This window comes from Oncorhynchus mykiss, chromosome 19 (genome assembly GCF_013265735.2).
Source record: "Oncorhynchus mykiss isolate Arlee chromosome 19, USDA_OmykA_1.1, whole genome shotgun sequence".
Classification (NCBI taxonomy): domain Eukaryota; kingdom Metazoa; phylum Chordata; class Actinopteri; order Salmoniformes; family Salmonidae; genus Oncorhynchus; species Oncorhynchus mykiss.
Window position 1 is genome coordinate 9827611 of NC_048583.1, and position 20253 is coordinate 9847863.

At 43.8% G+C, this 20253-nt stretch overlaps 1 protein-coding gene across 3 annotated transcripts; it reads left to right on the forward strand.

Annotated features, from left to right (window-relative positions):
* The first annotated feature begins 1808 nt into the window (after positions 1-1808).
* LOC110534552 (polycystin-2) lies at positions 1809-20074 on the forward strand. Of its 3 annotated transcripts, XM_036954205.1 has the most exons (16): positions 1809-2817; positions 3090-3203; positions 12794-12927; positions 14313-14563; positions 14845-15069; positions 15366-15594; positions 15830-16000; positions 16274-16455; positions 16659-16779; positions 16906-17004; positions 17431-17552; positions 17709-17826; positions 17921-18084; positions 18260-18407; positions 18702-18935; positions 19170-20074. In XM_036954205.1, exons 1-15 carry the CDS (start codon positions 2370-2372, stop codon positions 18921-18923), a joined length of 2748 nt encoding a protein of 915 aa, XP_036810100.1. In that variant the 5' UTR covers positions 1809-2369; the 3' UTR covers positions 18924-18935; positions 19170-20074. The 3 variants fall into 3 exon arrangements, with proteins under 3 accessions (XP_036810100.1, XP_036810101.1, XP_036810102.1); XM_036954206.1 differs by having other exon boundaries at positions 17924-18084; positions 18702-20074; XM_036954207.1 differs by having other exon boundaries at positions 2756-2888; positions 18702-20074.
* Positions 20075-20253: the final 179 nt, after the last annotated feature.

Here is a 20253-nt window from a genome sequence, read left to right on the forward strand (position 1 = left end):
CCTCTCATGCCAGTGCTTTGTGATACAGCACAGAGCCTATTGTGAAATTTAGAGTGTGCCAGAGGCCTTGTTTTGACAAATAGCTATAATATGGAAATATTACATAATATTCTTAATTCTTTTGTTTGTTTTGAAGCGGGACAGTGTTAGAAAAGTAAAATGTTTACCAGGACTTTGGTTGTTTCGCCGCCATTTAAAAAAAATAAAGTTGTAATTGATGAAGTGATTTCACCAAAAACCTTGATCAGATATACCACTACTAACCATATCCTATTGATGTTGTTACTTGCTACTGAATATGATTCAAGTACCCAACAAAGGATAACATATTGCTTAGTTATCGTCACACACACACAGGGTTAGGGAGTACTTTTATTACAACAAAACTGTAAGTGTAATCAGTTAAATTACCAGCAAAAAGTATTATAATCAGATAACTTTCAAATTCAGATAGGATGTTTGCGAAGTTAAGTTTGTTCCACCTGAACGAGTCTGACCACACGCCAGAGACCACTCTGATGACACACCAAATGCATTTGATGGATATTTCTTGTCTTCCTCTAATTACCCCTAAGTAACTGAAAGTAATCAGATTATACTGAATTTGGGTCATCCAAAAGTTACGTTACTGATTACAATTGTGGACAGGTAACCAGTAACTGTAAAGGATTACATTTAGAAAGTAACCTAACCAACCCTGAATTCCAACAGCATACCATCTATACAGGCTACATTACTGTATCAGGCTGGCAGTTCCCCCACAGCTGTTCTCTCCTTATCTGAACTGTAGAGACTTGTTCTGAGAGAAGAACGCAACATCTTATCAGTCATGATGATTCACTCAGTCAAGGAACTATCAATCCAATTCAGATATTGTAAAGTACAGCAATGTTGTTAACAGCAGTGGGTGTATAGTTCTCAGTCCTTGAGCAAAAAATGTAAAGGGTGAAGAACAACGAAGGTATACTGTGCGTTTGTTATAAGTTATATATATAAAAAAAGAGTACTTTCTTGAACAGTGATTGTTACCTTGACGTAACTACCTTGAGCTAACTCCCTTGTGAATTGAGCCGGTGGGTGATTTGAATCAAAATTGGAGAATGAGCGCCATCTAATGGACATGAATAACGCAACAGTGAGTAAAGGTAATACAGTAACAATGTTGCTAGAAAAGAACACACCAAGTGACCGAATAACTATGGAAGTACTAGTAGAAATACTGTTGTTCCATGTAAAGAAATATGATTGGCCTTTAGAAATATCACTCAATTATTGGGTCCAAATCACATCCAATCCTGGCCAGGGGTTTTGCAGGACTGTCTTGTTGCTTAGCAGCCCAAGACCCAAACATACGTGGTAGTACAAAGTATAGTTTTTTGTTTCTAAAGGCACATGCATTTAGCCCTAAAATAATGTCCTCATGACAAATTGTGATTTTATTCATTCTAAATAGTAGGCTATTCATTCGCATTCCATACACAGCACTGCAAACACTCATCCTGAATAGAAATTGCTCAGAAAACGAACAAAAACTAATATAAACCTTTGGAGAAAAAAGTGTTTTGCTGAGCCATATAAGGCAATTATAGTTTACTGCTGTAGAAATAAATATTGAAATGTTTTTTTTTTCACTCGTTTAATAATGATGGAATGCACAGCAACTTGATTATATTATATTGTATTCTATATTGTACAATTCTAAGACGTGAAATTGTGTTTTACCAAAAGTGATTCACCCCTACACATTCGACTGTGCTGTATTTTCCAGAGGTGCATGCCAGTGTCTGTGACGCCATGACTTCTAATGTAATCTGAGTCTCCAACAAATGAGAATGTGAGATTTTGGGGGAACAGCAAGAACAAGATGGCTGGCCCGGGACAAGGAAAGTGTTTGGCTTCTTTTCCATAAACGAGGCATTTCGTTGATAGTTTTCAGTTTCATTAGTACATGTTTAGGCTACAAATTAGTTTTGTAACTATATATATTTGTTGTTGTTGATATACCTACTTTTGCAATAGTTTGATCTAAAACTACGCAGACGCTCACTTTCTTGAAGACAGAAACTTTAGTTCTGTTATTTTTCTTTCTTAGTAAGCAATTTACGTTTCGAAGTATATTTGCTGTGAACAGGAACATATACAAATAATCAAAATTAGTTCATCTGTTTCCCGAAATTGATTTGCAGAGTTTGAATTTGGGCAACTTTCTTACATATTTTAATGTGTGCGTAAACATTTCCTTTCTGATATGCGCGTCAAGCGTGACATAAACATAGCACTTGTTAGTGGCTAGAGACATAATTGATTTTAACGTTTTGTAAATGTAGTTAGTCTGGCCTTTAAAAGCTTTTCAGTGAATTGGACTAACAATGAGCTCGACTCGGGTGAGATCACAACAACCGCAGCAGAATCAGGCTGGCAGGTCCCCCACGGGCGCAGCGGGTGCGTCCTTGCCGCACAGATTGGACACAAGCGAGGGGATTGAGATGGAGAACATACAGCACCAGGATTTGGGGCTCGGGGGCGCCATAGGCACACCATCACCCCCCTCAAGACAAGCCTGGAGTCGGGACAACCCGGGGTTTGAACCGGAGGATGAGATGATGGGGGCCGATTGGCCTCCGGCTAGCCCTGGGAGAAGATCAGTGTCCACGGGCTCCAGCAGTAGCTGCAGCAGCGGGTTGGGAAGTTACACCGCTGGAGGGAGCAGCACCCGCATCCACCGTGGATTATACCCGACGCCGACAGTGGATGCCCTGCAGCAAGACAGACATGACATCAAAAGCTGTGGGAAGAGGATACTGGAGAAAATAAGAAGTTAGTGTCACTTACGTTTCCTCGAAGAACACTACAGCTGCCAAGAGGTCTGGACCTTTATGACACAGGAGGTAGTGCACTTGCCCTTTAACTTGACCTGTGTCATTGGCTCAGACACCTCTCTGGCCGTTCTTCCTCACTGTTCCATACACCACTTAGGTCAACACACACCTGTAGATGCCCTCATTGGTAATGCACTGGCATCTCAAGCCGAGCATTGATGGTTAAGGAAGGATACTAATGTGTGTGTTGAAATGTTTTTTTCCCCCCAGTTCTATGGGGTACTCAGCTGATGGAGGACAGTGACAGCAGCAGAGAGAGGTACCTGAGGAACGTCCTGAGAGAAATGGTCACCTATGTCATCTTCCTCATCACACTGTGTATCTGTAAGTACCACACACACGGGACACACACACACACGCGGAGGCTCCGCATGAGGAGGCTACAACAGACTTCTTCCGTCACAACGTACCTCTAAAGCCCTTCTGCTAGTTTGCTAGCCCCGGCCCGCTAACTGTCTGAATCGCCGTGTCTCCAGCCAGCTTAACTACTCACTGGACCCCTATGATCACTTGGCTACGCATGCCTCTCCCTAATGTTAATATGCCTTGTCCATTGCAGTTCTGGTTAATGATTATTGTCTTATTTCACTGTAGAGCCTCTAGCCCTGCTTAATATGCCTTAGCTAACCCTAGTTCCACCTCCCACACATGCGGTGACATCACCTGGTTTAAATGATGCTTCTAGAGACAATATCTCTCTCATCGTCACTCTATGCCTAGGTTTACCTCCACTGTATTCACATCCTACCATACCTTTGTCTGTACATTATGCCATGAATCTAATCTATCGCGCCCAGATACCTGCGCCTTTTACTCTCTGTTCCGAACGTACTAGATGACCAGTTCTTATAGCCTTTGGCCGTAACCTTATCCTACTCCTCCTCTGTTCCTCTGGTGATGTAGAGGTGAATCCAGGCCCAGCAGTGCCTAGCCCCACTCCCATTCCCCAGGCGCACTCATTTGTTGACTTCTGTAACCGTAGCCTTGGTTTCATGCATGTTAACATTAGAAGCCTCCTCCCCAAGTTTGTTTTATTCACTGCCTTAGCACACTCTGCCAACCCGGGTGTCCTAGCCATGTCTGAATCCTGGCTTAGGTAGATCACCAAAAACCCTGAAAAAAACCCTATACCATTTTCCAACAAGATAGAACTGCCAAAGGGGGCAGAGTGGTAGCCTGCAGAGTTCTGTCATACTATCCAGGTCTGTGCCCAAACAATTAGAGCTTCTACTTCTAAAAATCCACCTTTCCAGAAATAAGTCTCTCACCGTTGCCGCTTGCTATAGACCACCCTCTGCCCCCAGCTGTGCCATGGACACCATCGGCCATCCTACAATCTAAGCTTGATTCCCTCAATCTCACACAAATTATCAATGAACCTACCAGGTACAACCCCAAATCCGTAAACATGGGCACCCTCATAGATATCATCCTAACTAACTTGCCCTCCAAATACACCTCTGCTCTTTTCAACCAAGATCTCAGCGATAACTGCCTCATTGCCTGCATCCGTAATGGGTCTGCAGTCAAACGACCACCCCTCATCACTGTCAAACACTCCCTAAAACACTTCAGCGAGTAGGCCTTTCTAATCGACCTGGCCCGGGTATCCTGGAAGGATATTGACCTCATCCTGTCAGTAGAGGATGCCTGGTTATTCTTTCAAAGTGCCTTCCTCATCATCGTAAATAAGCATGCCCCATTCAAAAAATGTAGAACTAGGAACAGATATAGCCCGTGGTTCCCTCCAGACCTGACTGCCCTTGACCAGCACAAAAACATCCTGTGGCGTACTGCATTAGCATCAAATAGCCCCCGTGATATGCAACCTTTCAGGGAAGTTAGGAACCAATATACACAAGCAGTTAGGAAAGCCAAGGCTAGCTTTTTCAAGCAGAAATTTGCATCCTGTACCCCAAACTCAAAAATGTTCTGGGACACTGTAAAGTCCATGGAGAATAAGAGCACCTCCTCCCACTGTACTGAGGCTAGGAAACACTGTCACCACCGATAAATCCACGATAATTGAGAATTTCAATAAGCATTTTTCTACGGCTGGCCATGCTTTCAACCTGGCTACCCCTACACCGGTCAACTGCCCTGTACCCCTCACAGCAACTCGCCCAAGCCTCCTCCATTTCTCCTTCACCCAAATCCAGATAGCTGATGTTCTGAAAGAGCTGCAAAATCTGGACCCCTACAAATCAGCCGGGCTAGACAATCTATACCCTCTATCTAAAATTATCAGCCGAAATTGTTGCAACCCCTATTACTAGCCTGTTCAACCTCTCTTTCGTATCGTCTGAGATCCCCAAAGATTGGAAAGCTGCCGTGGTCATCCCCCTCTTCAAAGGGGGAGACACTCTAGACTCAAAATGTTACAGACCTAAATCTATCCTACCCTGCCTTTCTAAGGTCTTCGAAAGCCAAGTTAACAAACAGATTACTTAACATTTCGAATCCCACTGTAACTACTCCGCTATGCAATCTGGCTTCCGAGCTGGTCATGGGTGCACCTCATCCACGCTCAAGGTACTAAACAATATCATAACTGCCATCGATAAGAGACAATACTGTGCAGCCGTATTCATCGACCTGGCCAAGGCTTTTGACTCTGTCAATTACCACATTCTTATCGGCAGACTCAACAGCCTTGGTTTCTCAAATGACTGCCTCGCCTGGTTCACCAACTACTTCTCTGATAGAGTTCAGTGTGTCAAATCGGAGGGCCTGTTGTCCAGACCTCTGGCAGTCTCTATGGGGGTGCCACAGGGTTCAATTCTAGGGCCGACTCTCTTCTCTGTATACATCAATGATGTCTCTCTTGCTGCTGGGGATTCTCTGATCCACCTCTACGCAGACGACACCATTCTGTATACTTCTGGCCCTTCTTTGGACACTGTGCTAACTAACCTCCAGACGAGCTTCAATGCCATACAACTCTCCCGTGGCCTCCAACTGCTCTTAAATAAACTAAATGCATGCTCTTCAACCGTTTGCTGCCCGCACCTGCCCGCCCGTCCAGCATCACTACTCTGGACGGTTCTGACCCAGAATATGTGGACAACTACAAATACCTAGGTGTCTGGTTAGACTGTAAACTCTCCTTCCAGACCCACATTAAGCATCTCTAAAATCTAGAATCTGCTTCCTATTTCGCAACAAAGCATCCTTCACTCATGCTGCCAAACATACCCTCGTAAAACTGACTATCCTACCGATCCTTCCTACCGATCCTCGACTTCGGTGATGTCATTTACAAAATAGCCTACCAGCAGGTATATTTCACTGGTCACCCCAAAGCCAATTCCTCCTTTGGCCGCCTTTCCTTCCAGTTCTCTGCTGCCAATGACTGGAACGAACTGCAAAAATCTCTGAAGCTGGAGACTCTTTTCTCTGGTTAAACAAAGGTGAAAAAAAACAAACAAAAAAACACACCCACAGAGGATGCATGTTGGGCATCATAAGAGTCTTTTTGCATTAAAAATGTTGGCCCCACTTCGTAGACATGCATTATTTAAACAGTCAGGCCCGAGGGGGTGTGGTATATGACCAATATACCACGGATAAGGAGTGCCTGGATGCAGCCCTTAGCCGTGGTATATTGGCCATATATCACACCCCCGAGGTGCCTTATTGCTATTATAAACTGGTTACCAACGTAATTAGAGCAGTATAAATAATTTTTTGTCATACCTGTGGTATACGGTCTGATATACCACGTCTGTCAGCCAATCAGCATTCAGGGCTTAAACCACCCAGTTTATGAACCAGAATAACTATAGGATAGGCAAACCAATATAATGACATTGTAATAAGGTAGTAGTAAAAGTACATACACCTATCAAGTATAGCACTTTTGTGTACTCGCATTTGTATTTTCTTGAAAACATATTGAAGTGGTATTACTATGTAACTGCTGCTCTTAGCTAGGACTAATACTAAGTCCGTGAGGATACTTTTTCCCGCTGACCAGCTTTCCTAGCAGAAAAGTCATTTTCCAAACTCCTTAGGTCTGATAAACAACTCTGGCAGCGTATCAGGAAAGCTTCCTCAAGCCAGGAACTTCCATTAGAGTTTAGTCACTATTATTGTACGTTTGGGAAAAGGATTGTGGGAAGATGATGAAAGTTCCAGAATACAGCACAACCGAGAGTCAGAATGCTATTAATCTAGTTTCACCACTCCTTATACCACGGCTGCTGAGAGGAAAAGTGTTCCCGTGCCAGAATGGGGTTTTGGGTGGATCAGGAAGTCATTTCCTGGCTGGATAGATGGAGCTAGATCAGCCAGTTTCTCAGCCAGGTGGGAGTCAATGAAATAGAGGCTTGGAAAATAGCATATATATGAGCCATATATGTGTGTATGTTGGACTGTTTATGTATATTTATTTAGATATAGCTTAAATATGGACCTGGATGCAGTCCAACAGATCATATAAGCAAATACTACAATGGAATGCTGAATAAGTCGGGTTGGACGATACTTTTCTTATCAATCATCATGAAAAACATTGAAATCAACCAATCCTCCATTGTTAAAATACCACAATCAAATCAAATTTGATTTGTCACATGCGCCAAATACAACAGGTGTAGTAGACCTTACAGTGAAATGCTTACTTACAAGCCCTTAACCAACAATGCAATTTAAGAAAAATAATTGTTATGTAAAAAAATATAAACGTTTTTTTTCAAAGTAACAAATAATTAAAGAGCAGCAGTAAAATAACAATAGCGAGGCTATATACAGGGGGTATCGGTAAAGAGTTAATGTTGCGGGGGCACCGGTTAGTCGAGGTAATTGTGGTAATATGTACATGTAGGTAGAGTTAATTAAAGTGACTATGTATAGATAATAAACAGAGAGTAGCAGCAGCGTAAGGGGGAGGGGGGAGCGGGGGGCAATGCAAATAGTTTGGGTAGCCATTTGATTAGATGTTCAGGAGTCTTATTGCTTGGTGGTAGAAGCTGTTAAGAAGCCTTTTGGACCTAGACTTGGCACTCCGGTACCGCTTGCCGTGCGGTAGCAGAGAGAACAGTCTATGACTAGGGTGGCTAGAGTCTTTGACAATTTTTAGGGCCTTCCTCTGACATCATCTGGTATAGAGGTCCTGGATGGCAGGGAGCTCGGATCCAGTGATCTACTGGGCCGTACGCATTACCCTCTGTAGTGGTTTGTGGTCGGAGGCCGAGCAGTTGCCATACCAGGCAGTGATGCAACCAGTGAGGATGCTCTCGATGGTGCAGCTGTAGAACTTTTTGAAGATCTGAGGACCCATGCCAAGTCTTTTTAGTCTCCTGAGTGGGAATAGGTTTTGTCTTGACTGTCTTGGTGTGTTTGGACCAAGATAGTTTGTTGGTGATGTAGACACCAAGGAACTTGAAGCTCTCAAACTGCTCCACTCTAGCTCCGTCGATGAGAATAGGGGCGTGCTCGGTCCTCCTTTCCCATAGTCCACAATCATCTCCTTTGTCTTGATCACATTGAGGGAGAGGTTGTTGTCCTGGCATAACACGGCCAGGTCACTGACCTCCCTATAGGCTGTCTCATCGTTGTCGGTGATCAGGCCTACCATGGTTGTGTCATCCGCAAACTTAATGATGGTGTTAGAGTCGTGCCTGGCCATGCAGTCATGAGTGAACAGATAGCACAGGAGGGGACTGAGCACGCACCCCTGAGGGGTCCCCGTGTTGAGGATCAGCGTGGCGGATGTGTTGTTACCGACCCTTACCACCTGTGGGCGGTCCGTCAGGATGTTCAGGATCCAGTTGCAGAGGGAGGTGTTTAGTCCCAGGGTCCTTAGCTTAGTGATGAGCTTTGAAGGCACCATGGTGTTGAACGCTGAGCTGTAGTCAATGAATAGCATTCTCACCTAGGTGTTCCTTTTGCCCAGGTGGGAAAAGACAGTGTGGAGTGCAATAGAGATTGCATCATATGTGGATTTGTTGGGGCAGTATGCAAATTGGAGTGGGTATAGGGTTTCTGGGATAATGGTATTGATGTGAGCCATGACCAGCCTTTCAAAGCACTTCATGGCTACAGACGTGGGTGCTATGGGTCGGTAGTCATTCGGGCAGGTTACCTTAGTGTTCTTGGGCACAACGACTATGGTGGTCTGCTTGAAACATGTTGGTATTACAGACTCAGTCAGGGACAGGTTAAAATGTCAGTGAAGACACTTGCCAGTTGGTCAGCGCATGCTCGGAGTACACATCGTGGTAATCCGTCTGGTCCTGGGCCTTGTGAATGTTGACCTGTTTAAAGATCTTACTCACATCGGCTATGGAGAGTGAGATCACACAGTCGTCCGGAACAGCTGATGCTCATGAATATTTCAGTGTTACTTGCCTCGAAGCGAGCATAGAAGTAATTTAGCTCATCTGGTAGGCTCGTGTCACTGGGCAGCTCGCGGCTGTGCTTCCCTTTGTAGTCTGTGATAGTTTGCAAGCCCTGCCACATCCGACGAGCATCAGAGCCCGGTGTAGTACGATTCATTCTTAGTCCTGTATTGACTATGGAACGCTGAATACGTTTTATCCCTGTGACTTTGCTGCTTGTGGAAGTGTAAGCCTATTCCCTGTGCATGGGAGCTGGTTGACCAGATTCAAGTATACACGGATGTTTGGGGTTACAACTGCTCTCCTGGCACCAATGACATGGATGTCAATTAAGGCAGCCCTATTCAGAGGTGTTGGGTTAAATGCTTAAGACACATTTCGGTTGAATGCATTCAGTTGTGTAACTGACTAGCTATTCCCTTTCCCCTATACATTTCTGTTTTCAGTGGCATCTTAAACAGGTCTTGGCCTCAGTGCAGTAGGCCAGGATTTGGTAGCTGGTGCTAACTGTAACTGTTGGACCATTCAGAGAGTCGTGCCTGGCCATGCAGTCATGAGTGAACAGAGAATACAGGAGGGGACTGAGCACGCACCCCAGAGGGGTCCCCATGTTGAGGTTCAGCACTGTACCTGTTGGACCATTCAGAGAGAGAAACACATGATCAACACAAAGATGTAGTTCACAATATTGCTGTATACATTTCTTAGAAGTGTAAGCCGTTGGGGGTTGGGGATTGTTTTAAGAAAGTCATACCATGGACCATTTAGCTATTTTATTAAAAAAATGTAGGACCCCTTTAGGTATATATATATATATATACAGTGCCTTGCGAAAGTATTCGGCCCCCTTGAACTTTGCGACCTTTTGCACATTTCAGGCTTCAAACATAAAGATATAAAACTGTATTTTTTTGTGAAGAATCAACAACAAGTGGGACACAATCATGAAGTGGAACAACATTTATTGGATATTTCAAACTTTTTTAACAAATCAAAAACTGAAAAATTGGGCGTGCAAAATTATTCAGCCCCCTTAAGTTAATACTTTGTAGCGCCACCTTTTGCTGCGATTACAGCTGTAAGTCGCTTGGGGTATGTCTCTATCAGTTTTGCACATCGAGAGACTGAAATGTTTTCCCATTCCTCCTTGCAAAACAGCTCGAGCTCAGTGAGGTTGGATGGAGAGCATTTGTGAACAGCAGTTTTCAGTTCTTTCCACAGATTCTCGATTGGATTCAGGTCTGGACTTTGACTTGGCCATTCTAACACCTGGATATGTTTATTTTTGAACCATTCCATTGTAGATTTTGCTTTATGTATTGGATCATTGTCTTGTTGGAAGACAAATCTCCGTCCCAGTCTCAGGTCTTTTGCAGACTCCATCAGGTTTTCTTCCAGAATGGTCCTGTATTTGGCTCCATCCATCTTCCCATCAATTTTAACCATCTTCCCTGTCGCTGCTGAAGAAAAGCAGGCCCAAACCATGATGCTGCCACCACCATGTTTGACAGTGGGGATGGTGTGTTCAGCTGTGTTGCTTTTACGCCAAACATAACGTTTTGCATTGTTGCCAAAAAGTTCAATTTTGGTTTCATCTGACCAGAGCACCTTCTTCCACATGTTTGGTGTGTCTCCCAGGTGGCTTGTGGCAAACTTTAAACAACACTTTTTATGGATATCTTTAAGAAATGGCTTTCTTCTTGCCACTCTTCCATAAAGGCCAGATTTGTGCAATATACGACTGATTGTTGTCCTATGGACAGAGTCTCCCACCTCAGCTGTAGATCTCTGCAGTTCATCCAGAGTGATCATGGGCCTCTTTTCTGCATCTCTGATCAGTCTTCTCCTTGTATGAGCTGAACGTTTAGAGGGATGGCCAGGTCTTGGTAGATTTGCAGTGGTCTGATACTCCTTCCATTTCAATATTATCGCTTGCACAGTGCTCCTTGGGATGTTTAAAGCTTGGGAAATATTTTTGTATCCAAATCCGGCTTTAAACTTCTTCACAACAGTATCTCGGACCTGCCTGGTGTGTTCCTTGTTCTTCATGATGCTCTCTGCGCTTTTAACGGACCTCTGAGACTATCACAGTGCAGGTGCATTTATACGGAGACTTGATTACAGACAGGTGGATTGTATTTATCATCATTAGTCATTTAGGTCAACATTGGATCATTCAGAGATCCTCACTGAACCTCTGGAGAGAGTTTGCTGCACTGAAAGTAAAGGGGCTGAATAATTTTGCACGCCCAGTTTTTCCGTTTTTGATTTGTTAAAAAAGTTTGAAATATCCAATAAATGTCGTTCCACTTCATGATTGTGTCCCACTTGTTGTTGATTCTTCACAAAAAAATACAGTTTTATATCTTTATGTTTGAAGCCTGAAATGTGGCAAAAGGTCACAAAGTTCAAGGGGGCCGAATACTTTCGCAAGGCACTGTATATATATAATTTTTTTAAAATATTGAATTTGTCCTTTACTACTATAGCCCATAGAAACGCATTGAATAACGCAAAAAAGACAGGCAAAAAATGTATAATAAGGAATAAGGTTTGGAAGTGTCTGTTCTATATCCAGGACATATACGAAAGCTCAGGCAATGTTTTAGTTTTTTTTACACATATTTAACCCCTTGTTGGAACAAAACTACCTCCATACTTTCATTTGTATGGGTTACCTTTAGATAAGTCCCACGACACTTGTCATAGAGCCATCATGTTCGTGAGATCCTTACCTTTCTATAGAGTGGTCATATTAGTTTGTAGGCCAAACCGTTCAGACGCTATAGACGTTTTCTTGAGAGTATCTTTTTTAGGGATGTCTCCTGGTCAGACAAACAGAGCTCTAGCTCTGCCACTTTCCACCTCAGATGAGGAAGACCACCACAGGCGGATGCGGTGGATTGAGACATAGCCCATGCAAAAAAAACATATCTCGAGCTTAAAGGAAAATTCCACCCCAAAACTTTTGGTATTCTTTGGTATTTGTTTGATTAGTCGATTGTTGACATTTGTTTTGCTTGTCAGAAATCAAGTTTTCAAGATATGTAACTTTCAAAATACAAAAATCATCCCATCATATGACTTAAAATACAGCATCATATGATGCAAAATGCATTATATGGGGATGATTTCTGTACTTTGAAAGTTACATATCTTGAAAACTTTATTGATGACAAGCAAAATATTTCAGGACTATGTCAACAATGGACAAATGAAACAAATACCAAAAGATAGTTTCTGGGTAGTTTCTTTTAAACTGATGGATTTTGATGGGGATTTTTTAAATTATGTTACTTAGATTGATGCACCGATGTGTCAATGGACTATGGGGGTAAACACAATATAGGCTAATACAACTGTAGCACGACAGTAATATATAGTATAACGATAGGATAACATTAATGCCGTTATTCATTATTTGAAACATTGGTTATGTATACAAGCATGTATGAAATAAACAGTTATTAGAAAATGCTGAATAGGTATGCTGTGTAACTAAAAACACGAAGGAAAATGCACCATAATCTCATGCAGAGAAACTCTTACAGTCTCTTCTGTTGTGTTGTGTAGTGACCTATGGGATGGTGGGCTCCAACATGTACTACTACACCAAGGTGATGTCCCAGCTCTTCCTGGATACACCACTGTCCCCGGGGGACACAGCCACATTCAGAAGCCTCTCAACTATGGGTGAATTCTGGAAGGTGAGTCAATTCAATGAGTCAATTCCCCGGTTTGCTATGCAGTGGTTTAATCTCCTGCTTTGTGCTTTTTGTCTGATTGGAAAATAGAGCTTGGTGCTTAGTTATGGCATAACAAAGATGCCAATGCATTTACTTTGGCCCATGCTCAGTTACACTATATATACAAAAGTATGTGGACATCCCTTCAAATGAGTGGATTTGTCTATTTCAGCCACATCCAGTGCTCGAGCACACAGCCATGCATTCTCCATTAAAAAAACATTGGCAGTAGATTGGCCTTACTGAAGAGCTCAGTGGCACCGTCATAGGATGCCACCTTTCCAACAAGTCAGTTTATCACATTTCTGCAGTTATTGTGAAGTGGAAGCGTCTAGCAACAACAACGGCTCAGCTGCAAAGTGGTAGGCCACGCAAGCTCACAGAACGGGACCCCCAAGTGCTGAAGCGCGTATTGCTTAAAAATCGTCTCACTACTGAGTTCCAAGCTACCTCTGGAAGCAACGTCAGCACAACAACTGTTCGCCAGGGCTTCATGAAATGGGTTTCCATGCCCGAGCAGCCGCACACAAGTGGTATAAAGCTCACCTTAATTGGACTCTGGAGCAGTGGAAACGCTTTCTCTGGAGTGATGAATCACGCTTCACCATCTGGCAGTCCGACGGATGAATCTGGGTTTGGAGGATGCCAGGAGAACGCTACCTGCCCCAATGCATAGTGCCAACTGTCAAGTTTGTTGGAGGAGGAATAATGGTCTGGGGCTGTTTTACATGGTTCGTGCTAGGCCCCTTAGTTCCAGTGAAGGGAAATCTTAACGCTACAGCATATAATGACATTCTAGACGTTTCTGTGCTTCCAACTTTGTGGTAACAGTTTAGGGAAGGCCCTTTCCTGTTTCAGCATGACAATAATTGCATGCACAAAGCAAGGTCCATACAGAAATGGTTTGTCGAGATCGGTGTGGAGGAACTTGACTGGCCTCAACCCCTTCGAACACCTTTGGGATGAATTGGTATCACCGACTGCGAGCCAGGCATAATTGCCCAACCTCACTAATACTCTTGTGGCTGAATAGAAGCAAGTCCCTGCAGCAGTTCCAACATGTAGAGGAAAGCCTTCCCAGAAGCTTTTCCTCTACAACTCTGTATTAATGCCCAGGATATTGGAATGAGATATTCGACGAGTAGGTGTCCACATACTTTTTGTTGTGTAGTGTATATGAAGCATAAAACCAAAGCAGCACTTAAAAGTATTTAGTTCAAATCACATTAATTAACACCAAATAGAACAATGGAGCATCACCATGAATCTAGTTAGAACCTAACAGACCAGCAGAGCTTTCAGTTGAAATTCTCTCTGTAACCAGTGCGTGTCTCTCCACCATGCAGTTCACAGAGGGTCCCTTCCTGAACGGGATGTATTGGGAAGTGTGGTACAACAACAAGAGTCTCCCTGAGAACCACAGTATGATCTACTATGAGAACCTGCTACTGGGGGTGCCCCGCCTCCGCCAGGTCAAAGTTCGCAACGAATCCTGCTCCGTGCACGAGGACCTTAGGGATGAGGTGCAGGACTGCTACAACATGTACACCCCGAGCAACGAGGACAGCGCCCCCTTTGGCCCCATGAACGGAACTGCGTACGTCTACTAAACTACTATGCACTACTGTTAGATGTACAGTATAGTTAAATGGTAACGTATAAGAAAGCAACCATAAAGCTACAATTGGTTGTAATGCTAGAGACTAAACCAAAGCAATAGTTACAACATGTGCTCTAGTGTTAACTGAAAGCACATTATGGATGATGTCCACCAGATGATGGCGTGTAACGTCACTCACCAATAGCCACCAGTGAATACCAGGCCAAACTGTTTCACTGTGGCTCTATGATGAGTCTGACTGTCTGTCTTTCCACCAGGTGGATGTACACAGAGGAGAACAGCCTGAATGGGAGTAGTTACTGGGGCCAGGTGGCTACCTACGGTGGAGGGGGGTACTACCAGGACCTGGCCCGTTCCAGAGATGAGTCAGCTGGCTTGCTACGCTCCCTAAAACACCAGCTGTGGCTGGACAGAGGAACCAGAGCCGTCTTCCTGGACTTCTCCGTCTACAACGGCAACATCAACCTCTTCTGTATTGCCAGGTACAGAGCCCAGAGTTATTACATACGTATTACATGTTACTTAGGACTGTTTCACACTGGTTATATAGGTGATACATAGGTTCAATTCAGGCTCTCAAGACATCCATGGTTGGGATCAATGACTCATGCAATCCAATGGGAGTTCTCTAGTTACCATCCTCATCCACAATCTGGTGTCATTGAACCTCGATTTTCACCCTAGAGAGGCTGAATACGGAATATCTCTTGTTCATTCAGTTTAACCTGTCGGCTTAACTGCGGGGATAAATACAGTTGAATTGAATTGAATGTTTCAGGTTGGTGGTGGAGTTCCCCGCTACAGGAGGCATAGTCACTTCCTGGCAGTTTCAGACGGTGCGTCTGATTCGCTACGTGTCCAGCTGGGACTACTTTGTCGGGGTGTGTGAGGTGGCCTTCTGCCTCTTCATCCTGTACTACGTGGTGGAGGAGGCCCTGGAGATCCGCATCCACCGCCTGCGCTACTTCAAGAGTGTGTGGAACTGCCTGGACGTCCTCATCGTTGTGGTACGTAATTCAAGATGGCCGCCCTAGCAAGGAGTAGAAAGGGATGGAGTCCCCCTGAAACACCCCGAAACAAGTAAAGAAGGGCTCTGTTCCAGTATCCCCACTAGCATACTACTTAGAATGAGTTAGTGCAATGAACATGCATTCTAAGTGGTAGGCTAGTATAGACATTGGAACAAAGGGATCCAAATATTGTTGTGTTGAGATTCCAAATATCCCCCTCCTCTTTTTCCAGTTGAGTGTTTCTGCCATAATCATCAACATCACCAGAACATCAGTGGTGAGCAATCGTCTCAAAGACCTTCTGGAGAACCACAGCGCCCACCCCAGCTTTGAGCCTCTGGCACACCTCCAGGTTACGTTCAACAACATGGCCGCAGTCATCGTCCTTTTCTCCTGGGTGAAGGTAAGAATGGCTTGACACGCTGAATGTAGCAATTGAGTGGGAATTGACCAGGAGCAGAGCTTGAACCAGACACTCTACAGTTGGTTACAGGATGAGAGTACTACTACCTGTGCCATAAAGGTCCAGACCTGTTGGCAGAAGCCAAAGTATGCTCCCATAAAGCGAGACTATATTAGCATGATTTTAATACAAATAAAAAAAGACAGAATTGATATAACGCTTTTCAAAGACACTTGAATTCTAACCTGGTTTCTGCTCATCTCTCCTCTTCAGCTCTTCAAGTTCATCAACTTCAACAAGACCATGAGCCAGCTGTCCACCACCATGTCTCGCTGTGCCAAGGACCTCATCGGTTTCGCCATCATGTTCTTCATCATCTTCCTGGCCTACGCTCAGCTGGCCTACCTGGTGTTTGGCACCCAGGTCAACGACTTCAGTACCTTCCAAGCCTGCATGTAAGTAACATTGGTTTGATTGGAATCAACCCAGGTTCCAAGATTCTCAGTTCTTTAGGTTCTCCATAGACAACCAGGGCTCCCATTGAGTGATTTGAATTTTGTTTGGAATTTGACCCATTGGAACTATAATGGTAACGCACCCCTATAGCTTCATCTTAGCCTCTTCATAGCTTCTTCTTCTTCTCTTCTTTTCCATGTAGTTTTACCCAGTTCCGCATCATCCTGGGAGACTTTGAGTTCTCAGAGATAGAGGAGGCTAACCCAGTCCTGGGACCCATCTACTTCATCACCTTCGTCTTCTTCATCTTCTTCATCCTCATGGTGAGTTTTGATATACTACCATTGATAAATGTGTGGTTATATTGATATATATTCATATTGTTCTATTTGATCTACATTATCTAGAGAGATTAACGTTTGCTCTGACTGTTTTTTGTCTCCCTGTAGAATATGTTCCTGGCCATCATCAATGACACCTACTCAGAGGTGAAGGCAGACATGTCCCAGCAGAGGTCTGAGATGGAGATGACGGACCTCATTAAAAAGGTATGGGACCCAAATGGTATATGGGGTTATTTGTTCTAGTAGGTGTATGTGGGGTTATTTGTTCTAGTAGGTGTATGTGGGGTTATTTGTTCTAGTAGGTGTATGTGGGGTTATTTGTTCTAGTAGGTGTATGTGGGGTTATTTGTTCTAGTAGGTGTATGTGATCCCTTAACGCGTCATTGTAGCTGAGTATTTCAAACAACTGCAAGCTGACTTGTAGCATAGCAACTTCATATTTATGATTCTATGAAGTAAAGAGTTCAATTGAAAAGGAGACTCAAGTTAATGTAATTTTACGTTACTGTTGAATATTATCAACATGAATACTGAATAACTGCATGATGCAGAATGAAAATGGCAACAACATTCACCTCAGAGTTGATAGGTGTCCTTGAGTTTGTCCGAGTGCTGTTTCTCTCCCTGCAGGGCTGTAACAAAGCCTTGATGAAGCTGAGACTGAAGAAGACCACTGTGGATGACATATCAGACAGTCTGCGCCAGGCCGGTGGGAAACTCAACTTCGGCGAGCTCCGCCAGGACCTCAAAGGGTGACCGCTGCAGCGCCTGAAACCAAACTGGGGTTTCACTGACTAATTCATAAACATACACTATTTCATTCATTTATACATACATACGAAGAAAGACATCAAGACACACGTCACATGTAATAGTACAACTAAATGTGTTGTTGTTTGTGTATTTAGAAAGGGCCACACGGATGAGGAGATTGAGGCCATCTTTGCCAAATATGACCACGGTGGGGACCAGGAGCTGACTGAGCACGAACACCAGCAGATGAGGGACGACCTGGAGAAAGAGAGAGTGAGTGGACACACACACACACACACACACACAGGGCAACGAGCTACACACACACGTTTGCAGATGTTCAGTGTGTCTCTGCACATATGGCCAGGAGGACCTGGATCTGGAGCGCAGCTCGTTGCCCAGACCCACCAGTGGGCGGAGCTTCCCCCGTAGCCATGACGACTCGGAGGAGGATGACGACGAGGACAGCGGTCACAGCTCCCGTCGCCGCGGCAGCAGCTCAGGAGGCGTGCCCTACGAAGAGTTTCAAGTGTAGGTCGAGTTCTATTACCAGCCAAGTTGAAGTATTGGGCTTTTGAAAGGTCCTCTGTGTGTTTCCGACAGAGGATGTACCTGATATTTAAATGTTTTAAACCATGTGTCGTAACTATGGATATAGCATGTTATATAAACGTGTTATTGACATTATTGTTCTGTTCTATTCCAGGCTGGTGCGTCGTGTTGACCGGATGGAGCACTCCATAGGTAGTATAGTGTCTAAGATCGATGCAGTGATTGTGAAGCTGGAGGCCATGGAGAGAGCTAAGCTCAAGAGGAGAGACGTGCTGGGAAAACTGCTGGAGGGGGTGCTGGAGGTGAGACGGAATGTACATGGGGGGACACACACACACATGCCCATCTCGCCCACACCAAACACTTTAAAAAAAATCTTTCCTTCCCCTCTCTTTCTGTCCATCTCTCTCGTTCCAACATCTCCCTTCTCCCTTTTGTCCCCCCTCTCTCTGACTGTTAGACTATTTATCTGGTCAATATGTTAGGGTATTATGTCTGTTTGTAACAGTGTGTTATATGTTTAAGGACTCTTGGAAGATTAGTCCAAATGATGACTAAAAGATACTAATCAAATCAAATCTCTCCTCCTCCCCCAGGATGAGAGGCAAGGTCGTGACATGGACGTCCAGAGAGAGCAGATGGAGCGGCTGGTAAGGGAGGAGCTAGAGCGCTGGGAGTCTGACGACACTGTCTCACAGGTCAGCCATCACCAGCCCGCCACTGCCATTGGTCCAGGAGCCCAACCACGCCCCCGCCCCTCCTCCTCCCTTTCTACTGATGGGGTGGACGCTGGGGGTAATGGGAGTGGCCACGTGTAAAATTCCGCCCACCAGAAAGTTACACGGTAATGAGAAAGAGACATTATAGTCTTTTTTACAGGTTCTAAGCGCCAAATCCTTACTTGAGATGTGTGCATGCAATTTGAATGTTCTGAAAATGTTCCCATTGACCTCAATGGAAGATTATCGTGGAAGTCCGAGTTACGCAATCAAATTTTAAGTAAGGATTTGGACCTATCGGAGGCTAAGTGTAACTTTAAGAGACATTTTAGTGAGGTTCGAGATTGTATTCATCGGTTGTGGCAGAATAGGTTGTCACACAAATGAAGATATCCTTGTGTAAATGTCCTTTCTGGTTGTGTTCTACATTATATACCAGTACATAGTCCCATCATCATCCCTCTGTGTTTGTTTGAAATCTTTACACATGATACCACAATGGCAAAGTCACGTGCACGGCACCTCAGCTATCCAAGAGTGTGAGTGAAACCCACCCAATAGACTCATATGGTCTGAAAACAGTCTTACGTCCTCCATCTATAAGATGGTACATGCTTTAAGGCAAGCAAAATATGACCTGATACATTTACAAAGCTTACAGTGCAAGCACATGATTGTAGCGTTTAAAATGAAGAATTCGGGTACATGAAGATGCTGGACACAATGAAGGTTTTGATTATATTGGAGATATTACATGTGATGTAAATGAACTAGCCTCTTAAGCTATTTCCATTTGGTTTATATTCTAAGAATACACGGCATATCATTGCTTTTCCTGTGCGGGTATGTAGCTCAAGGGCTTTTGTTTTTTGGTTACACCGTATATGCACGCACGCACATCTTGATATTCCACAGGAAATGGTCTCATCGATCGTTCATTTGCTGCTTTCCTTTTTTGTCATTTTAATATCGTTACAAGTGTGGCTCATCCTGTCATAATTACTAACCTATATCACTTTGTAATGACTTACAAAACACCCTTCTTATAAATGCATAATATGATACATATTGTAACTTGAAACAAACTTCGATTCGGAGTGCATCTAGGGTCATGTGATCCTCGTGTGTATTATTATGTACGGTGCCTTGCAGTATTTTGTAGTCGTATTGTTTAGTCATTTTTTTGTGGTTACATACTGTATATCAAAGGTGTGAAGAATAAATAAAGTGTATTGTGATGCTAAAACGATGAAGTTGTGTGTGTTTAAAATCGTCCATTTAATCCGGGTCGTTGTTTGATACGTTTGAACACACCGACAGTGACTCTAAACCTTGAATATAAGGTGTCAGTAATGGACCTGTCATGTACATTGAACCAGTTTGATTGGAGTTGATATATGTTGGGGGATTAGGTGAGATTAAATGGGAT

Bases quoted from the DNA above. Each gene is read 5' to 3' on its own strand.
- LOC110534552 (XM_036954205.1), top strand. From the start codon at position 2,370: ATGAGCTCGACTCGGGTGAGATCACAACAACCGCAGCAGAATCAGGCT. The intron at 17,005-17,430 runs GTATGGGACCCA...CTCTCCCTGCAG, and splicing joins TGACGGACCTCATTAAAAAG to GGCTGTAACAAAGCCTTGAT. The intron at 17,553-17,708 runs GTGACCGCTGCA...TTGTGTATTTAG, and splicing joins CTCCGCCAGGACCTCAAAGG to AAAGGGCCACACGGATGAGG.